Source organism: Rhipicephalus sanguineus, chromosome 3, assembly GCF_013339695.2.
Source record: "Rhipicephalus sanguineus isolate Rsan-2018 chromosome 3, BIME_Rsan_1.4, whole genome shotgun sequence".
Lineage (NCBI taxonomy): Eukaryota > Metazoa > Arthropoda > Arachnida > Ixodida > Ixodidae > Rhipicephalus > Rhipicephalus sanguineus.
This window is the reverse complement of record NC_051178.1, coordinates 221,252,341-221,271,377: the sequence shown is the minus strand read 5'-3', so window position 1 is coordinate 221,271,377 and position 19,037 is coordinate 221,252,341. Positions and strand designations below refer to the sequence as shown.

The 19,037-nt window shown below is 48.4% G+C and overlaps 1 protein-coding gene across 3 annotated transcripts in view; it reads right to left on the bottom strand.

Moving 5' to 3' along the window:
* Positions 1-1,439: 1,439 nt before the first annotated feature.
* Positions 1,440-19,037, bottom strand: part of LOC119388319 (vasoactive intestinal polypeptide receptor) — a 374,164-nt gene continuing 356,566 nt past the window's right edge. Inside the window, exons 6-7 of one of the 3 annotated variants that reach the window (XM_037656025.2) lie at positions 9,124-9,280; positions 1,440-2,565 (exon numbers count right to left, since the gene is read on the bottom strand). In XM_037656025.2, the coding sequence (XP_037511953.1) occupies positions 2,420-2,565; positions 9,124-9,280 (303 nt within the window). In that variant the 3' untranslated portion in view covers positions 1,440-2,419. Of the gene's footprint in view, positions 2,566-9,090; positions 9,281-19,037 lie in introns of all 3 variants that reach the window. The other 2 variants (XM_037656026.2, XM_037656023.2) reach the window with 2 other exon arrangements.

Genomic DNA, 19,037 nt, shown 5'->3' with positions numbered 1-19,037 from the left:
CAGCAAGCATCATCCCTGACTTTTGTCACTATGTCAGAGTGCCCTTTAGCAGTCTGAGATGGCACAGTCCACGTGACATTTTCGTTTAATTTGGCACAACCTGCCATTTCAGTGCCTGATCCATGGTATCTTTCAATTGCACTCAACGTCTTGCCCTTTGGTCATCTGGATTGCCCTCTTCATCAAAAAATGATATGTCAAGTCTATGAGGGCATAAATTAGTTTATCAACACGCTTGCTGACAGCTCAGTTCTTTGTCGTTCTAAGGTAACTAAAGCCGTAGGGAGAACGCATTACCAGTTTACGTGATGTACACTACGACTGACAATATATATAAAGCTACAGAAATAATAACTATTATTTGATGAAGAAGAACTGAACCACAGCCAGCACCGAAAAGACATCTGAGTTTTCCTACTGGAAAGAGGGAAAACGAAAAGCAACGCAAACCGCAGTACTGTCAGTGGGATCGAGCAAAATAGTGAAAATATGTGCCGCTGTGCATATTTGTTTTCTTTTATTCTACGCGACCAGCACATACAAATTACCTGGCTAGCTCAGTGAATGCATGTAGAAGCGATCATGTACTGTACAGCCTCACCACGAAAGATGATAAAAAATGTACTGACACTGTATTTTCCAACGACTATCAACTGAAAACAGCACGGGTACTCAACTTTATCGTTGTGGAACGCCTGCTGTACGTACTCGGCGAGGAATTTGTGCGCTGCGATGTGGTGCTCCACATACTTGTCCAGTGAAGACAGGTCAACGCCACATACGTCGCATTCCATGGGCTTATTGACATCTACGACTACTTTATGGCCGTTCCTGACGTGCCGCAGCATGGTTTCTTCTTGGTGCAGGTTACTACAAATCACGCAACGACGGCTTTCATCGCCAGTGACAGCTCGATCACAGTCAACCTGCGCTATTCCGACACGGAGTGATCAAGAACGGACACAGCTGCGTATTTGTAGATTTTCTTGCGGCATTGTAATCCTAGGCACGGCATGGAGACACGTCGATGGCACTGCGCTGGGGTGAAAATGGCACTAGTAGAGCACTAGGGAGGAACTTCATCAAGCGCGTGACATACTAGGCACTCCGTGGCGACACGGGCAAAATTCAGGACTGACTTAGGGGAAAAAAACATCAAGATGACGTCATAGCATCAGGTCACGTGAGTGTCGTAGCAGCGACGTCATCAATTGTTCGCGGTCGGAGCCGGACTGCGGCGATAGGCATGTTATGCAGTAACTCTAGGAGGCCTCGGTTTACGGCAGCCTCTCGCGGTAGCCGGGCGCACGAAAATTTCGGAGGCCATGCTCGCTTGAAGGCCTAGCATGTGTGTGTCTCGCTGCGTTCGCTCTCCTACGTCATCGACATGCGGGACGCAGGAAGCCGACCACAGGTCTGAAATGAAGCGACACTGAGCGTTAGAAGCGTGTTTTATTTGTTTGTTCAGGAATAACTGACATTGGGCGTGAGATTCCCAGGAGAATACGAAGACTACTCGAAGCAAAAATGCACAACGATTGAACAGGATATATCAGTGCTTCGCTACCGTTCAGGTGCCGCTTTACAACGCTTTTGAGTTTGTGAAAAACCATATCCGTGAATGAAATTTTCTGGAATTCGCAGTTTGTTATGTGCATATTGTATTCAGAAGAAAGTTGAGCTCGGGCGTTCTTCTGCACTACAAGGTTGAAATAATTTCCCTCGGCATCCATGGCGCAAATATTGATGACATCTATTGTATGAAAATACTGGCTGCGAGAAGCACATGTTTGCTTATACCGTCACAGGTTACTCCTTCTACCGCCAACAGGCAGGGCACAGAGCATATTCGCTTGCATACACCATCGAACGCACTACGGAACGAGAAAACAAAACACGAAACGCGGTCTTGCATGCCCACCAAACGGACTCTTGTCAAGACAGACGTGTGGTTGACTTGAAGAAAACACATTAATTTCATACTCATACGGCTCTTGGATACAATACCTGTTCACGAAGGCTATAGAAAGAAAAGAAAAACAGATGTAAGCTACGTAGTGAGCGAGGAAGTTTTTCTGCTCATGTTGCGGGAACCTCAGCAGTTGCGTCCACTCTTGGTTTACAAGAGAGGCCGTAAACGTGCAAGCTCGGTCGTGGGCACCACTTTACGGAATTACGCAGTAAACCTTCGGCGGAGCACGCGGTATGCATGGCTCCAAGTTTGTAGTTTGGTCAGCAATGTGGGCCGATATCCCGTAGCCCTTCGCGACCAGAATGGCAGGTGATTTGCGTGACGCATAATTTTATTTTGAAACTTTGGCTGCTACGGAGCATCGTTTTCGTGACAATATCGAGTGTCACTCGACGGCCGCATGTCGGGCGATTAAACACCGCGGTCGTGAAACGTGTCCCTGTTCGCTTAAAGGCAGGTTTCCTTCTCAAGGAGGTTGTCCTCGGGTGTGCTCCAGGGCATGTCGCCATTGCGCTGGCTCACAGGCGTTCCCTCCTCGTCAAACGGTCGTCCGCTGCCCACAAGGTTGGGAGACGGGCTCTTGGTCCTGTCCACTGCACAAACAAGCATCCTCGTGTTCGAGATAAACAGACTAAGTTCACCTCTGTACGTCAGTGTACATTTCAGCACCGCTAAAGGTGTGCTTGTCGGCACTACAAGTACATAGGCGTATCTACCGGGGGGGGCAAGGGGGGCGCTAGCCCCCCAATGAGAAATGTTAGGGGGGCGGAGCCCCCCCCCCCCCACTTTCGACACGTGGTTATTGTCGGCTGCAGACTGGGAAACTAACAAGTCAGGCAAAGTTTTACTTGAACGCGGCAATAACATAGTTATGTAAGAAAATGTTGTAGTAATAAAATTATGTAGTAAAATTCTGCAGTGACGACTGTCCTCCGTGTGTCATGACCACGCACTGTAGGCTACCTGCGGTGCGGGCTGCCTATTCCACGCTTGCGCGCCTTGCGTTCGAGCATTGCAGAGGAGGCTATCGCTCAGCACGGGCTCTGTAACATTATAGCAATCTGTCAGGATTTCATTTTGTTCTGCCTGGCCTGAAATTTAAGTAATCGGCGACGCAAATATGGACGGGAGCCAGTAAACGTTTTATAGCCCGATCAAACGCTCTCTTTTTTTCAGGAAATTCAGTTTCTTTCTTTGAAAACGAATAGCATCGCCACGCGATCGAGGCGGCTTGTAACAAGGCAGTGGACTCGAGCACATAGAGAAGCCCAGCTTTCAAGTTTGTCCCGTAACTTGATCTACGTCACCAGGGAGATGACCAGCGTCCTCGGTTTTCTGGACTAAGGAGGCTGCCTACCTGCAAAGGATTGTGTCTGTTCCTAATAATGTTTATTTCTCTCTCTACCTTTTTGTCAGGAACGATGAGTTTACAGACAGTTGTACACGTGCAAAAACACCTGATCATCGTTATACTACAACTGCGCAAAACTACACCTGCGCTATACGTTATACTACATACTGCGTTATACTTATACTGCGTTATACTACACCTGCGCAAAACAACTTGTCTCCATAAGATTCTTGATTCTTGATTACAGCTCTGGGCACTCTCGCCTGGTAAAAAATGGTATTGCGCTGACTTGCCTAAGGTCGGCGTTGGACAGGTCATGCCCACATCTTATGGAGACAAGTTTTTTTGCGCAGGTGGAAAGACTAAGAGACGCCGCGTTTCCTGATAATGCTATAGCTGCTGCTTGCGAAAAAATAAAAAAAGTCCATTAAGCAACGGCCTGGGACAGTTCCAGCCAAGAATGTCCCGCAGGAAAGAAAAAGAGTGTCAAAAATCCCGTATGTCCACTGGCTTTCGCACGGCCTTAAGAGAGTGGCTTCGAGGTATGGGGTAGATCTCGTGTTCTCCGCAGAAAACAAGGTGGGCCGCATCTGCGCAGCGGTTGGTAAGAAGATAGGTAGGCAAAAGCAGTGTGAAAAAAGAGGATGTGCCATTAAGCACGTAAGGCAGTTCGTTCCTTGCGCACGTGGTGTTGTGTATAGAATACCACTGTCGTGCGGCAAGGCATACATCGGGCAAACTGGTAGATGCCTCAACGTGCGTTTGCGACAGCACAGCAGCTCTTTAATACGAAGGCCGTTCACGCCTCTGGCGATGCATTGCATGGGATGCGATCAGGGTAGCTGCAAGCCTGCATTTGAGCAGACAACTGTAATCTACAGGCACAGGGGCTCCGCGGAGAGGGAGATAATAGAAGCCCTCTTTATCCAGAGGGAGGGGCCGAATTGCATCTGTCACTCCTGTATCAGTCTGCAGGAAGGGGAGACAGCCTATCTACAACGTTACTTCACGCAGGCATGCTGAGCATATGGTTTTTTTGGTCGACTCGTTGGGTTAAGTTTGTTTTCACTGCGTTATAAATATGTCTTTCCTGAATAAAAATATTCCAGTTGCTAGTAGCGCGTCGTCCCGTGTACTTCTTTTCGTTGTGTGCCGTTTTCTCGCGCCCCTCAGTCATCATGTACCTGCCACTTAATTACCTCAGCTAACTGTTATTCTAAGTTTTTCATTGTCTTTACTTCTATATTTATTTATGTCCTTACTCGAGCGAAAATGAATGGCAAAAGGGCACTAACCCATCGCTATATATTACTTATCTCTTTTATTTAATTATGCACAGTGTGCTAGCTAGGTACAAGAATATACTATACAGCTAGTTGGCCGTGAGGTCATCGCCCTCTTGACCACGTCCATGCAACGAACCCGCCATTATATTCCCAATGTAAAAAGAAAGTGGACGAAATGTAGAGTAACAAGACCCTTAAACAAACTTGACAAATCTTAAAAGGGACCCTCCAACACTTTTGAAGCACATGTTTTTTATTTGTGTCTTGCGTAGACTCATGGCTGGGGATAATTTTAGCGTACGTATGTCTAAGTCCCGATATCAAGTGATTTAGCATCTTAATCGCGCAATAAAGTCACTACATCACTGCTAACCGCATCAGCGCATAGAGGCGCTCGCCAGAACTATTAACGTTAGAAGCGATCGTGGCGTGGCATAAAATTTCAGATTACTATTGGGTTTAGTTTTTTTTTTCTGTGCTTTTTCAATGAACTCCAAATAGACGCCGTCGCGACAAAAGAAAAATCATTACAACTATACAAAGGCCGACAGAGGCGCTGGCTGCATTTCGCCTCTGGTTCTTTTTGCCTGCGCGTGGCGGATGTCCGTCGAAACGCTTCCCTTTTCCCTCTTCGCTTCTGTACGTTTGCGAGGTGCCTCCTTCCGCACGTACGGTAGGCTCTCGATTGTTGTTAAAGCGATGCAAGTAATCCTCTCAGTTGAATGACCTCGTCGGGAGGCTCACCGAACAACCCGCTTTGTTTCACCGCCGGAGGGAATGACATTGAATGTCGTTGTAAGGAAAGCAGACAAAGCGTCACCAGCCTAGCTTCGAAGCAGTAGCACCCGCTCAAGTCCTGACAAGTCAAGCGTCAAGCATCACATTTGTTTCTATAGCAACCACGTCAGCATTACGTTGGAAAGGACAAGCAACATAGGATGAGATGATTCACGGTCACTGACCAAGTCGGATGAGATGATCTGACGTTTCGGAACCGCATACGGGTTCCTTGTTCACTGAGCAGGACTCGAAGTCGTTGTCGATTATGTAGGCAGAACGTAACGCAACGAGCATGCGTACACGGCAGGCATAGTTCCTGGTGTCCTGTTCATTGTAGCTGGCGTCGACTGAATGATCAGTGATTCCAGAAGCCGGTGTGACGACACGTTCTTTTCCTTGGCGATGATGGCGGCGTTATCCCAGTCAATGGTATGATCATGTGCATGCGCATGCTCAGCGATGGCGTTTGTCATGTGATTGTTTTTAGTCACGTCACGTTGGTGCTCTTTGATGCGTCGAGAAAACTTTCCTGTTTCGCCAATATACACTTCACGGCAATCAGCGCACGGTATCTTATACACAACACCTGGAAACGATTCACTTGGCAGCCTGTCTTTCACATTGACGAGCTGGTTCCGGAGCTTGCTGGTCGGGACGTGAGCAATGCGCAAATCGTATTTTGAAAATACGCGCGAAAGTGCCTCGCTGATACCTTCGACGTAAGGTATGGCCGCACGTGCACAGGTAGTCACGTTGCTCTGTGAGCTGGATTGAAGAATCCGCTTCTCAGTTTTCGAGATGAATCGATCAGGATAACCGTTGCGGTTTAGCTCCCGATGGATCGTACGTAGCTCTTTCTTCAACGCATCATCGTGTGAGCAGACCCGTACGGCGCGTGTCACCAAGGATGACACTACGGACGTCTTATGGCCGATGGGGTGATGCGAATTAAAACTGAGATAACGACCTGTGTGTGTGGGCTTCCTGTATACTGAGAAGGCGAGGGCGCTCCCATCCCGGCGCACCTGAACGTCCAAAAAAGGCAGCACATTATCATCCTCGTGTTCAACCGTGAAGCCTGGCGTTCCACTTCGACCTATTGTCGACTTCACCAGATCACCGCTCTGCCGACTATCGGGCTACCTTCACCAAGTGTTGAGTCCTCTAGCCGGTAAGACGTCGACACACATCGAAAATTCGTCTGCTCTTGTTGCTAAGTTAAAGGATGTGACACTGAGTGAAGACGACGCCATGGTCTCGTTCGACGTCACGTCACTTTTTACAAGTGTCCCGGTGGACTTGGCAGTAGCCACGTGCGAAGAAGCCCTTAAAGCAGACAGTGGTCTTCCTGGTCGCACCCCCTTCGACATCCCCGAACTTAGCGAGCTGCTGCAGTTTTGTCTCAGCAACACGTATTTTTCATACGATGGCAAGATTTACCAGCAAACACATGGTACAGCAATGGGAGCGTCAATATCAGTCACCACGGCCAATCTAGTAATGGAAGCCTTGGAAGGAAAGGTCCTGGCAACGTTCACTCCGGCCCCCAAAGTGTTTTACCGGCACGTCGATGACTGCTTCTGCATTTTGAAGAAGCAAGACATCCAACGCTTCTTGGACTGCCTGAACGCCCAGAACGTGAACATACAGTTCACGGTTGAACACGAGGATGACAATGTGCTGCCTTTTTTGGACGTTCAGGTGCGCCGGGATGGGAGCGCCCTCGCCTTCTCAGTATACAGGAAGCCCACACACACAGGTCGTTATCTCAGTTTTAATTCGCATCACCCCATCGGCCATAAGACGTCCGTAGTGTCATCCTTGGTGACACGCGCCGTACGGGTCTGCTCAGATGATGATGCGTTGAAGAAAGAGCTACGTACGATCCATCGGGAGCTAAACCGCAACGGTTATCCTGATCGATTCATCTCGAAAACTGAGAAGCGGATTCTTCAATCCAGCTCACAGAGCAACGTGACTACCTGTGCACGTGCGGCCATACCTTACGTCGAAGGTATCAGCGAGGCACTTTCGCGCGTATTTTCAAAATACGATTTGCGCATTGCTCACGTCCCGACCAGCAAGCTCCGGAACCAGCTCGTGAATGTGAAAGACAGGCTGCCAAGTGAATCGTTTCCAGGTGTTGTGTATAAGATACCGTGCGCTGATTGCCGTGAAGTGTATATTGGCGAAACAGGAAAGTTTTCTCGACGCATCAAAGAGCACCAAAGTGACGTGACTAAAAACAATCACATGACAAACGCCATCGCTGAGCATGCGCATGCACATGATCATACCATTGACTGGGATAACGCCGCCATCATCGCCAAGGAAAAGAACGTGTCGTCACGCCGGCTTCTGGAATCACTGATCATTCAGTCGACGCCAGCTACAATGAACAGGACACCAGGAACTATGCCTGCCGTGTACGCATGCTCGTTGCGTCACGTTCTGCCTACATAATCGACAACGACTTCGAGTCCTGCTCAGTGAACAAGGAACCCGTATGCGGTTCCGAAACGTCAGATCATCTCATCCGACTTGGTCAGTGACCGTGAATCATCTCATCCAATGCCTGACCAGACGAACTTTCGTCGAACTTTTGACTACAAGCAACATAGGTGTGCAAACTTCCCATACGTAGGAGCTTTCAGCCCATTTCATCGGGGCTCTGTGAAAGGTCACAGGGCGAGTGAAATGTGATCATGTGACGCCGCGAAAACGGAGTTCAGGGTAGGCATATTTTTTCTTGTATTTTGAAATTTCTATGTCGAATAACTTCGAACTGCGTGCCGCTGTCGCTGCCGTTCTTGCTGCACTATCTGTCCGTACTTCAGTCTACGCAACCCACGAATAAAAAATGGGGCGTTGAAGAGTGCTGGAGGGCCCCTTTAACTTCCGTATGAACGTGTCCCAGATGTTTGAGAACGATGCAGGGAATGCGTACCGACCTTCACAGGTGCGCTAGACGGGCGGCCGTATTAAATCTAATTCGAGGAATAACGCCACCAAAGTTTGGGCGCGCACGGCCCCCGAGTTGCGCGCCCGAAAGCAGATTTCTGGAGGCTGCGTTCGTTGCTTTGAAGTGCATTCCGTCCCTCTCATTTGTGTCGAGAGTTGTAAAAGCTTCGTGACGTGAAAATGACGTTGCAGTAGAATAACCGGAAACAATGGGAGCGCTGGTCGCCGAGGTCCAGCGAATCAGTGGTGGCTCAAAATAGACAGCTATTTACATGGACACATCGAGAAGAGCTCCCCCGGTGAAGTGATGTATTTGATGCCCAGATTCCCTGTTCGGATTAAAAGAAATGGCAAACGGCGGCTTGTCGCGATTATTGCGCCGCTGCGACGCGAGCAGTGTGAGTAAAACAGGCGCAAGTATACATGTTAATACGAGTAATATGCAATGATTGTTCACTTTTTACTTCAGCAATAGCGGTAAATTTCCTGTCGAGATTTGCGTATACTTTCTGTGAGTTGAACAGCTTCCCCGTTGGTAAGTGGCCTGGACGTGCTGTTCAACATGCACTAAAGGCTGGCTTCACAGCTTGTATTGTACGCAAGGCGCCCGCAACAAATATCCTGGCTGCGCTACTGTGTGCCACCAATATTCGCAGCAAGCACCATCGATAATCATCTGAATCGAGCCGAGTTGCATGGCCAATTGAGTGAACGCCTTGTGAAACAAGCTCTGCACTTGCCGACGCAGCGTGGCGTACTGATGGGAGGCTCACTGGAGTGCAGTGATTGGATGGAACTCCGACCTCTGCTGAGGAACGTCACAGATTGTGTGAAGAGAGAGTGACGATGCTGAAGCTGCTTGTCGCTTCGGCCGGGTCCTTGCTGGTCACAGCGCCATCTCTGGATCAATTTGCGAAGCTCTGTCTGTACCTACAACAGAGTGAATGAGACAATCAGACAAGATAGGCAGCGTTAAAGGGAACGGTCACAGTGTCTAGTGACGCAATGGTAACGCTTTGAAAATATTTATAATCAAAACTTTTCAATAATCGGTGACTGTGAAGTCGTATAGGGAGTATGCACTTGGCCTTGATCCGCGAGGTGGCGACAGCATCGCCGGGACGCCGCGCTATTTTTCAGGTCGTGTCGTTAGTGCTTAGGCGTGTTAGAGTGTACTAGAACAGGCAATGCTCGGAACGAGCTTCGAATAGTAAAGCCCAAACAGGGCCAAGCCGCTTGTGGTGCTTCGATTGTTAGCCTGCAATATGTCCTCGTTTAAGAGTGGCGCGCAGCTCCGCCAGTATGGTGCAGTGGTAGAATGCCCGCTTCCTACCCAAAGGCCAGGGTTCGAATCGCAGTTGTAGACGGTGGGTTTTTAATTATACTGTCACTTGTTATAGCTGTATTCGTTTTCCTTTGTTTCTTAAAACTGGCTTCAGTTGCTACGTATTGCTACAAAAAGTAACGTGGAATGTGAAATGAAATAGAAGAAATTTGACAGTGAGAGTAATTATATGCAGCACCACCACAGGGCATGCAACAAAAGCTTAAACTATGGTCTCCGAGATTTTTGCGAATACGAGACTCGAAACGAGACGTCACATTTACGTCATAATACGAGACATCAAGGAGGCACGAAATAAACGCACATGTATACACAGAACGATCGCGAAATAGCTGCCACAGTTGCTACTTTGTGTTTCAACACCGCGCTCCTCTCGCAAACGCGGCCGCTGCAGCGAGCGAGGTGGCCTTCGTGCACTCTGTAACTTCAACTTGGCGGTGAAAGCACCAGACGTACAAACCAATCCCATCACGAGATAAGCGCGCGCGCACGGGCGACCACGCCCTGTAGGGCAAAGTGCAGCTGGAGTGCTATTCTGGACACTTTCAAATTCCTCCATGTTGTCAAATTTCGTAATGGCGGCATTTTAAGCCAATTGGAGAGGCCGTAGCTGCTCTCCGGGCCAGTCAGAGTTGAACAATGGCGGAATTCGACAACATGGCGGAATTTGACAATGTCCAGAATAGCACCCCTGGTACAGGTAGCAGGCGCAAGCGCATCGCAACGAGCGGGCCCGGCCGACGACCTTTAAATTGCGTCCATCGCGCCATCTCGCTGGTGATCAAGAGACCCCGCTGAAACGTTTCGGATCTCGGCGTACCTACCACCAGCGCTAGATGGTGTATATAAATAGCTCGCCGTTTCTAAGCTGGAAGACGTACTCTCCGTGGCATAGTCGCGTGCGCGCTGCGGAGCAAAGGGTTGTCCGTTCAAATCCGCGCCACGGAAAATTTTGTCTGAATTAGTTTTCTTTGTGGCTTTTATATATATACATATATGGGACGTGACGGCGACGACGAAACGAGCCGAGAGTGTCCACATAATTGCTATCGCAATAAAAGCTAATTTATACACTCTAAGAAAAAAGAGAGTCAAAAGAGGGTCATGGAACCGTGACTCTCTTCGGTTGTCCATCTGACCCCTTTTGGAAGGTACAGGCAGAAAAAAAGAGTTCGAATTTGGGAAGGAGTCACTGGACCCTCCTGAAGCGCGTTTCGATTGGCTTCGGTATAAGGAAGAGCCGCCGTACACGCCATACATATCGCACGCTCGCCCTTTGGCGCCGTTGTGGCGCCTTGCTCGGCGACGCAGACGGGGTTGGCGCCGGGGTGGCGCGCCGCCCTCCTCTCTCAGTCGTCTCAGTCAGTGTCTCAGTCTCCTGGTCTATTGGAATGCGTTGCGTGGATGAGTTGGTTGCGCGCCTTCGGTGGTATTGACGCCGGCTCCGTGCACGAAGTGACGCTTGGAGGGCGGAATATTCATGGAGCTGCGGACACCGGCAACGGGCGCCAGTTAACGGTGAGTGTACTGCTTTCGTAGGTACTAATTATACAGCTTTAGCTGGGCGTCTGCAGCAGCTCTGCGGAATCTGCCAGCCATTTCCAACAGTAGCCTGTATCCGCGGGGCTGTTGCGGATGCCCAACTAAAGCTGTCAGTTAACGAGTTGCCACCGTTATGCGCGTTGCTGTACAAGCTCCCATAAAGTGAGCGATGCAAACAATAATCGAGGGTCATTTCTTGCTGATCGCACGTCGTGTCTGCACTACTGAAGGTGCAAGATGTCGTTTTGAGATGCACTTTAGTCTACTTCATAATAACATTTCCATCGACCTTGAGTGTGCTGCGTGCTTCCGCGCGTAGGAACGTGAAAAAAAAAATGCCTGTGTACAGAACGCTCACACGCACTATATGTAATGGTTTTTGTTGGCTTAAAGACGGTAGTTTGAGGTGCAGATATAGTATGCCAGAATGTACGCGGTAGTCATTCAAGTTGGACACGCCTCGCCGGTAAAGTGAAAAAGCTCTAGACTTTCGACGGCGCGCGTTGTTGCGGCCGCCGGCGTGCACTCTTTTTCCTCGTTTCCGTTTGCTGTTTTCGTGGTTTGCATACACTGCGATGACGTTGGGCGCTATAACAGAATCGAGTGAGTGTACGTGATTGTGGGAGTTATGTGCGCTAATTCTAGCATATGACATGTCTGATCTCGACGTAGACGGCGTACGCACGCGCTGGGTGTCGTTCGGGCCCTAGTACTCGCATCTGTTTATCTGAGTATTTAAGGATGGGTTACGTTTGTAAAACGTGCGGTCAATAACCGCTCACGGCATGCCCCTGGATGTTGGAGGATGTGCTTTGTTGTTTTGTTGTTAGCCTTTACTATGTCTGTGTGAACCACTTATTGTGTAGGTTTTGCAAACCTTTACTGCAATTTCATTTTCTCATCATAATTCACGTTCTGCTTTTCAGATACCGTTTTTCATGGTGCTCACGCTGGACAGGAGCGACAACCTTGCAAGCCACAAGTCTGATGCCTCAAGCCGTCACCACTTTTTGATTTATTCTTAATCACAAGGAATAAATATGGAAACATGATGGCGATTTCTGCTGTTCATTTAGCACCATATGACACTGTGCACATAACACTCACACATTTTAGTTGGCTATACTCATAGAAGCATGTAAATGAGGAATACCCAAACTTCTTAATTGGAAATCACAGACCATCTTTTCGCGCTTTCTATATAACTTTGTTGGAAAATATGTGTTGTTTTGACGAGTTTTATTAAAATAATGCTAAAACTGAACTATTCTTTTTCTACAGCCGCTGGGCAGAACGGCAAGTATTATTGGACTTGCTTAAAATGAATACTCCACTATTTTCAACAGTAGTCGCGCAAAAGTAGAGCAAGGATCAAATGAGTAGCTTAAAATACTTGTGGAGTCGTTTGATGCTTCGGTGTGGGTCCCTTGACCCCCCTAGGAGCGTTACTGGCAAGAGTCGTCTGACTCCCTATGAGTGGTAACGTGATCCTCCCGATGAGAGTCTTTGCACTCTTCCTAGAGGGTCAGGGGACTCTCCTAGAGCGAGCCGACCCTGACCCACCAAGAGAGTCACCGTGACTATTTAAAGAGAGTCCTATACGTGGCAAGTCAGAACTCTCCGAAAAGAGTCACGCATACTCTTTTTTTTCTTAGAGTGTAGAGGACGCCATCGTGGAGGTAACGTACGAGGTGGCTCCGATAGTCGATGACTGGTCGGAGCTCTGAGTCGTCGCGCTGCAGCTTGCTCATGTCGGACGCCGTGAGATGCGCCTTCTTCATCAACGTGAAGGTTAAAGCGTCGCACGTGACAAGCAGTCGGCATCGGTTTGCTACGCCCGGACGTGATCTCATGTCTGACTTTTGTAGACGGAGACTCCAGCGTGCAAGACGGCCAGATGGATCCTTGAGATCGGTGAGCCAGCACAAGGAATAGTGGTCTGTCACAACTCGAAAAGGTCGACCGTACAGACATGGTCGGAACTTAGCAATTGCCCATACCTGCGCCAATCATTGCTTCTCCGTAGTGGAATAGTTCGTTTAGGCTGGGGTCAAAGTACGACTTGCGTAACCGATGACGCGCTCGGCTCCACCTTGCCACTGTACGAGAACGCCACCAAGGCCAGCGTTGCTGGCATGCGTGTGCAGCTCAGTGTCATTGTCTTCCTCAAAGTGCCCCAATATTGGAGGGGTTCGCAAACGTTTCTGTAGTTGGGAGATGGCATATTAAAGACGATAGTCTTTCTTGGGGAACTTAAACGCAGAAATTTTGATCTGTCTTTCTGTCTGTCTGTCTTTCTGTTTGTCGGCACGTCACCCGATTCAGCCAACCGGCCAAAGTTGAACCACTTGCTTACCGCCCACCCATCTTGAACTGGTACGGCTGTTCATACTTGTGAATGTTGTCGATCAAAAAGTAAATATTACGCATATCTGAGGCGTAACATCATTAGGTAAGTATTAGGTGGTGTGTTCCTGTAATAGAAAATACATAGATAAGCAATTTTAAAGACCTTGATGGTATGCGTTTAACGTTGAGACAGTAACGCGTTTATTAAAAGATTGCCACAGCTGAAGCGATCAGCGGTCCAAGCCGAGCAAGCGCGAGCACCAACAACAACCGTCTTCGTCTTCTTTCGCAGGCGTTCTTGTCTGCGCCCTACCATGTTACAAATCACTCCCCCGCGGAAAAGGAGCCATCCTGGCGACCTAAGGAACAGGTACAACTGGTGGGTCATAATGCGGCTTCAGTCGATCGACGTGAACAGTCTCGCGGCCGCGACGACGGCGGTCCGTAGATGATTGAACAGGCTCAATCATATAGTTAACTGGGGATGCTTGACGTAGGACGCGGTAGGGGCCTTCGTACTTAGGCAGTAGCTTTGTGGAAAGGCCAGGAGCGGAGGAGGGAACGCGAAGCCACACCCACGTTCCAGGCAAATACGACTGAGGAGGCAGGCTTTCGTTGTGACGGTCCTTCTGGCCCTACTCGCCCTACAATGTTACAACCCTAGTTTCTTAAGGTGCGCTGAAAATACGACTGCGCTGAAACTTGTCTTCCTCCGTGCCCTCTGCACAAGCTTATGTTGTGTTTCGGTTTCGGTTCAGTATTGCATTGTACGAGTGACAGGGGGCGCCGCTCTGGCATTCCTGTTTTACCCAGGCGACGTGTAAGTAAGAGAGTTTGTGGAGAGTACTCGTTGAGTGCGGACGTTTCTTCTCCGGCGCATCGCGCCAAACAGCGTGTTCGGGCTGGCCGGCGTCCCCACCGGTCGCGTTGGTCACCGCTGGTCTTCGCCTGCCGCTGCGCCGGGACTACCAGCCCGCAACACAGCACTCGTGTTTCCCGACGTATTGCCAGATGGCGTCCATATCTCACGCAGCGCCTCTTCTATCGTCTTTAGACGACATTTGCTGCGAAGCATGCAGATACGCGGACAATTTTTGTTGCTCCCGTTCACAAACCAATGGAACATCGTCCTCTGTAAGCCGGTGTTAAGGTTCGGCTGTCTTCGAAAAACTTGCACCGAAGCGTCTGCAATACGCGCAAAGTCCTAGAAAGCGCGGGAGTTGGCGTTTGTTCGTCGGTGTTGGAACTGAAGCAACAGCAAGTGACTTGTAAGGGTATGGTCGAATTCCGTCGTAGCTGACGACATGGCCTAAAAATTTGAGCTGATCATATCCGCAACGGCATTTTTCGGGCTTTAAAGACAAACCAGCAGAACGAATTGCGTCGAGAACGGCTTGTAGGCGCTGGAGATGCTGGTCGAAGGTTTCAGAAAACACATTTTTCTTTTTCACGAAGACCACGGGCGACGCCCATGGGCTGGTGGAAGGCTGTATGATGTCGCTTATTAAAATGCTCAGCTCAAAAAGTAGACACAGAATTGACGAGGACCAGCGTGGACTTCCAACTGAATTTGATAACAATAACATACAAATATATAGCCTTAGCAGAAACAAAAAACAAAACGAAACAAAAAAAGTGAAAAGAAACCGCAAAAAAATGGCTACTGCCGCTGAACACCACGTGGCGAAGTGTCCAAATGGGCCAGCTCTTTTTTCGATAAGAATATCGAAGGTTTACACCGATGCAACTTCCTTTTGCTGTTGCTGCGGCCTCAATGGTGATAAATTGAATGGACAGCTCTGATTGACCATGCAGTGGAGAGCGGATGGAAACAGGAACTGTTTCTTCTTCGGCATCGTAGCAGGCCTTCCCAAGAGAGGTCTGCGGGAAAACTCTACACTGAAGAGGGAGTATGAATTCCAGACTACGTCAGGACAACGATTTCCCTAGGACCAAAGTTCGCCGTGGAAAAGATGAGCTCACCTGCGGAGCTGCTGTCGTTTGTGCGGAATGTTTCAAAAGCCGCTCCAGACAGTGAGCCTGAAAGGTGCGGACGTGCTTTGCCGCCATTTGCCTAGAAAAAAGTATTCCAGTTAAAAAGGTCGTCTCCTACCTTAACAGCAACGGCCTTTGTCTGCTGTCTTCTGACAGAGAAGCCGGGTTCTGTGTCGTGAGAACTGGGACATTCATGAGTAAAGCTCGCACAGCTATTTATTCTGTGTTTAAACGATGCCCGGAAGTTAGCCTGAAGGATGCAAAGCGCAAACCTAGGAACATGTTGGAAAAGCTTAATCTTAGTGGCCTTGCCAAATCTGTTAAGAAGAAAGAAAATTGGCTCCGGAATTGTGTCTATCTGCAAAGACGCATAAGGCTGACACGCCCTTTCGTGTTATTATCTCTGAACGAGACACATGACAGAAGTTTGTTGCCTCTTGGTTCTAGAGTTGTTGGGGAGCGAAATTTGTCTCTCGAATTTCGAAAAATATCTGTTTCAACGAAAACGCACAGCTGTGAATGCGATAGCAACATGTCGTAACGCTGTACAAACTATGGCTAGCAGCTAACTTTTGATCTCGCGTAATCCTACAGAACGCTGGTTTATCGGAATACGACCGCTTTCGTGAAAGAAGCGGTTCTTGTGCACTTGTCGCATCAGTGGTTACAGCACGAAACGATGGGATCACAGCGTGTAGAAGGGCATTTCCATGAACCCCTGGGCCACGAAAGTTCGTCGCTCACCGACTGCTTTTCTACAGGTAAGTTATTACCAAGCTCACCGCAGCAACGATGTTTGCCTTCTGGCAGTGTCGTGGCCACCCAATTTTTTCAAACGCACCTGTATAGCTCTCGTTTACGTGCCTGTTGCGCCTGTTGCTGAATATGCATGCCACGCTCAAAACAGACCTGGAAAGTCTTACCAAATGATTACAGGAATTGGAAACTAAAGTGGAATCACCAGCGTCAGTTGATGTCTCAGGCCACCTTGAGGATGGAATGTTTAGTATAGTTAAGAATATTGACGACCTAGAGAACCGGTCGCGCAAATCAAATGTTTTTTTTTTCTACGGTGTTGCAGACGCAGTTGAATCCGAAAGCTGGGAAACTTAGAGCGATTTGTGCATGAATTCTGTCGTGATAACCTTGGCGTCAGTGTGACATCTATTGCTAGAGCACACCATGTGGGACGTTTTTCGACCGACAAAAAAGCGCCCCATTATAGCCAAGTTCTTTAACGATAAAGAAGTTTAACGATAAAGAAGAACTATCTTAAAGGGACACTGAAGAGTAAAACGATTTTTTGCATATTAGTAAATTAGAATTTCACAATACCGAAAACACCATTGTTTTCGCGAAAAGACGCTTGGTAAGTCAGAAAACGCACTAAAAGAAAATATGGGTTCCGGCGCCACATCGAAATTCACGCACCAAACGCCGTGACGTCACAAATTTTGTCGGCGTCTACTAGGTCACATTTAGGTCCTAATTGCTAAAAATGAAGTAAATTGTGCTATGAGGGAGCCGTAGATTTAACATACCAAGTTTCAAGAAATTCCGTCGAGCCAATGTCGCTAAAACGCGAAAAATACACTTTCAAATTCATGACGTCACGCGCGGTGAATTCGGCGTGAAATTTAAAAATGAAACTTTTGACCCTAATTATAAAAAAAATTCGGCAGACCCCACGTACCGTGGGAGTCGATGTTATGCGAAGCATGCGGCGGGTAGGTGACTGTGGCGTAACTTTTTTTACTGAGCGACACGTTACAAAATGACGCTACAGATATGTTTAAATTTTATACGCACACATATATATGTTGAAGAGCCGCATATGTGTCCCGAGAACGCACGCACGTTTCACGAACTTGTGTGCAAGTGTGGAAGAAGTTCTTGACAGTTCTTGAACAAGGGCATCACCACCGTGATCACTGAGCACCAGCAGCTGTTCATGACTTGTTATAGGATCCGGTCGTGATCGTGGTGACGAGGGTCCATGTGTAGTGAAGTATGTGGTATAGTAGAGCTGTTGGAATTCTAGGATGCCTCGGTTCCTACAACTACACCCGTTCATTACGTCACATTTTAGCATAAAAAAGCGACACACGGCTCTTGCCTGCTTAGTGTGAACAAGGAACCCGTATGGGTCCCGAAACGTCTCTGTGTTTTTCACCTTGACTTGGTCAGTGACCGCATCTACATCCTCATGCCTTGGTCGTTTCGTCGACAAATCTGCTGTCGACCGAGCCGGCGACAAGTAGGAACCTGAAGCCACCCTTCGCGTTGGTGAGGTATAGGCCGTCGAGGCCGGTAGGCCTGGATAGTGCTACGTGGACCAACATCAGTGGATGATGTTTGTCGTATTCATAGACTACCTGGGCGTATGTGGCCTACGTAGCCAAGTCTACAAAGCGGCTGTCAATCAATCTGGCATCATCCTCGGTCAGCATGAGGCCATCGCCCAGCCTCGTAAGATATGAAGTGGACACTGCGTCGTTCTTGCGGACTAAGTGCAATTTACGGTGCGATGATGTGGATATATGTAACTTTCGTTAATGTATTCCTCCGGGGTCGAGCAGTGCTTCAATATAGCTTGCCGAATCATATGAATACAAACGTAATGTTTATTAGACTGCTATAAAAGCGGAGCCAACACTGGAACTACAGATGATAATCTCATATGATGCCTGTATCGTAGGAGTACACATCGTACGAGTATCATGTAGTGTTTATTGCTTTCTTGTAAAATTAGATAGCAAGCACCACAACCACAATTGACGTTGCACCACTATTACGCCTGCGTAGGCTGTTTTTTCCCAACCAGTTTATAGGCCTGGCAAGGCTCAGTGGTAGAATACCTGATTGCCACGCAGAATGCTTGGGTTCGATTCCTGCAGGGATCCTAATTTTCATCCATTCCATTCGTTGAGTCAACGCTGCCATTGTTGGTTTTCCTTAACGCTCTAGTATCTAAGTTACCAATGTCCGTTCTCGCCGTTCCTGGGTAGATATAAACTGTCAATCACCTGTGGCGCATACCCGTACACCGCGGCCCGTGGTAAACGGGTATGTGCCACACGTGTCTAGTGGAAAGGGTTTGACGACGTACGCGACAGGATTTTAACGTTGTTCATGTCATGACCCGGCAGTCATAATCGTCAAATCCTCTTACTCTCCCATGCAAATTTTGGTCTTCACCATGTTAAGGAGGCGATCATGAGAGCACCCAGACGTAGGCGGCTAGATAGATAGATAGATAGATAGATAGATAGATAGATAGATAGATAGATAGATAGATACGTAGATAGAAACGCTCAAAGTGCCAGAGGTTCGCTAAGAAATGCTTCGCATTTAAAACTTTTGACCCTGGTTAATAAACATACTGACCCAGGATGACTTCAAACTACGCGCGCTGGCCGATCCCTACGCCCTCCTAATTGTTTGCGGCATACGAGC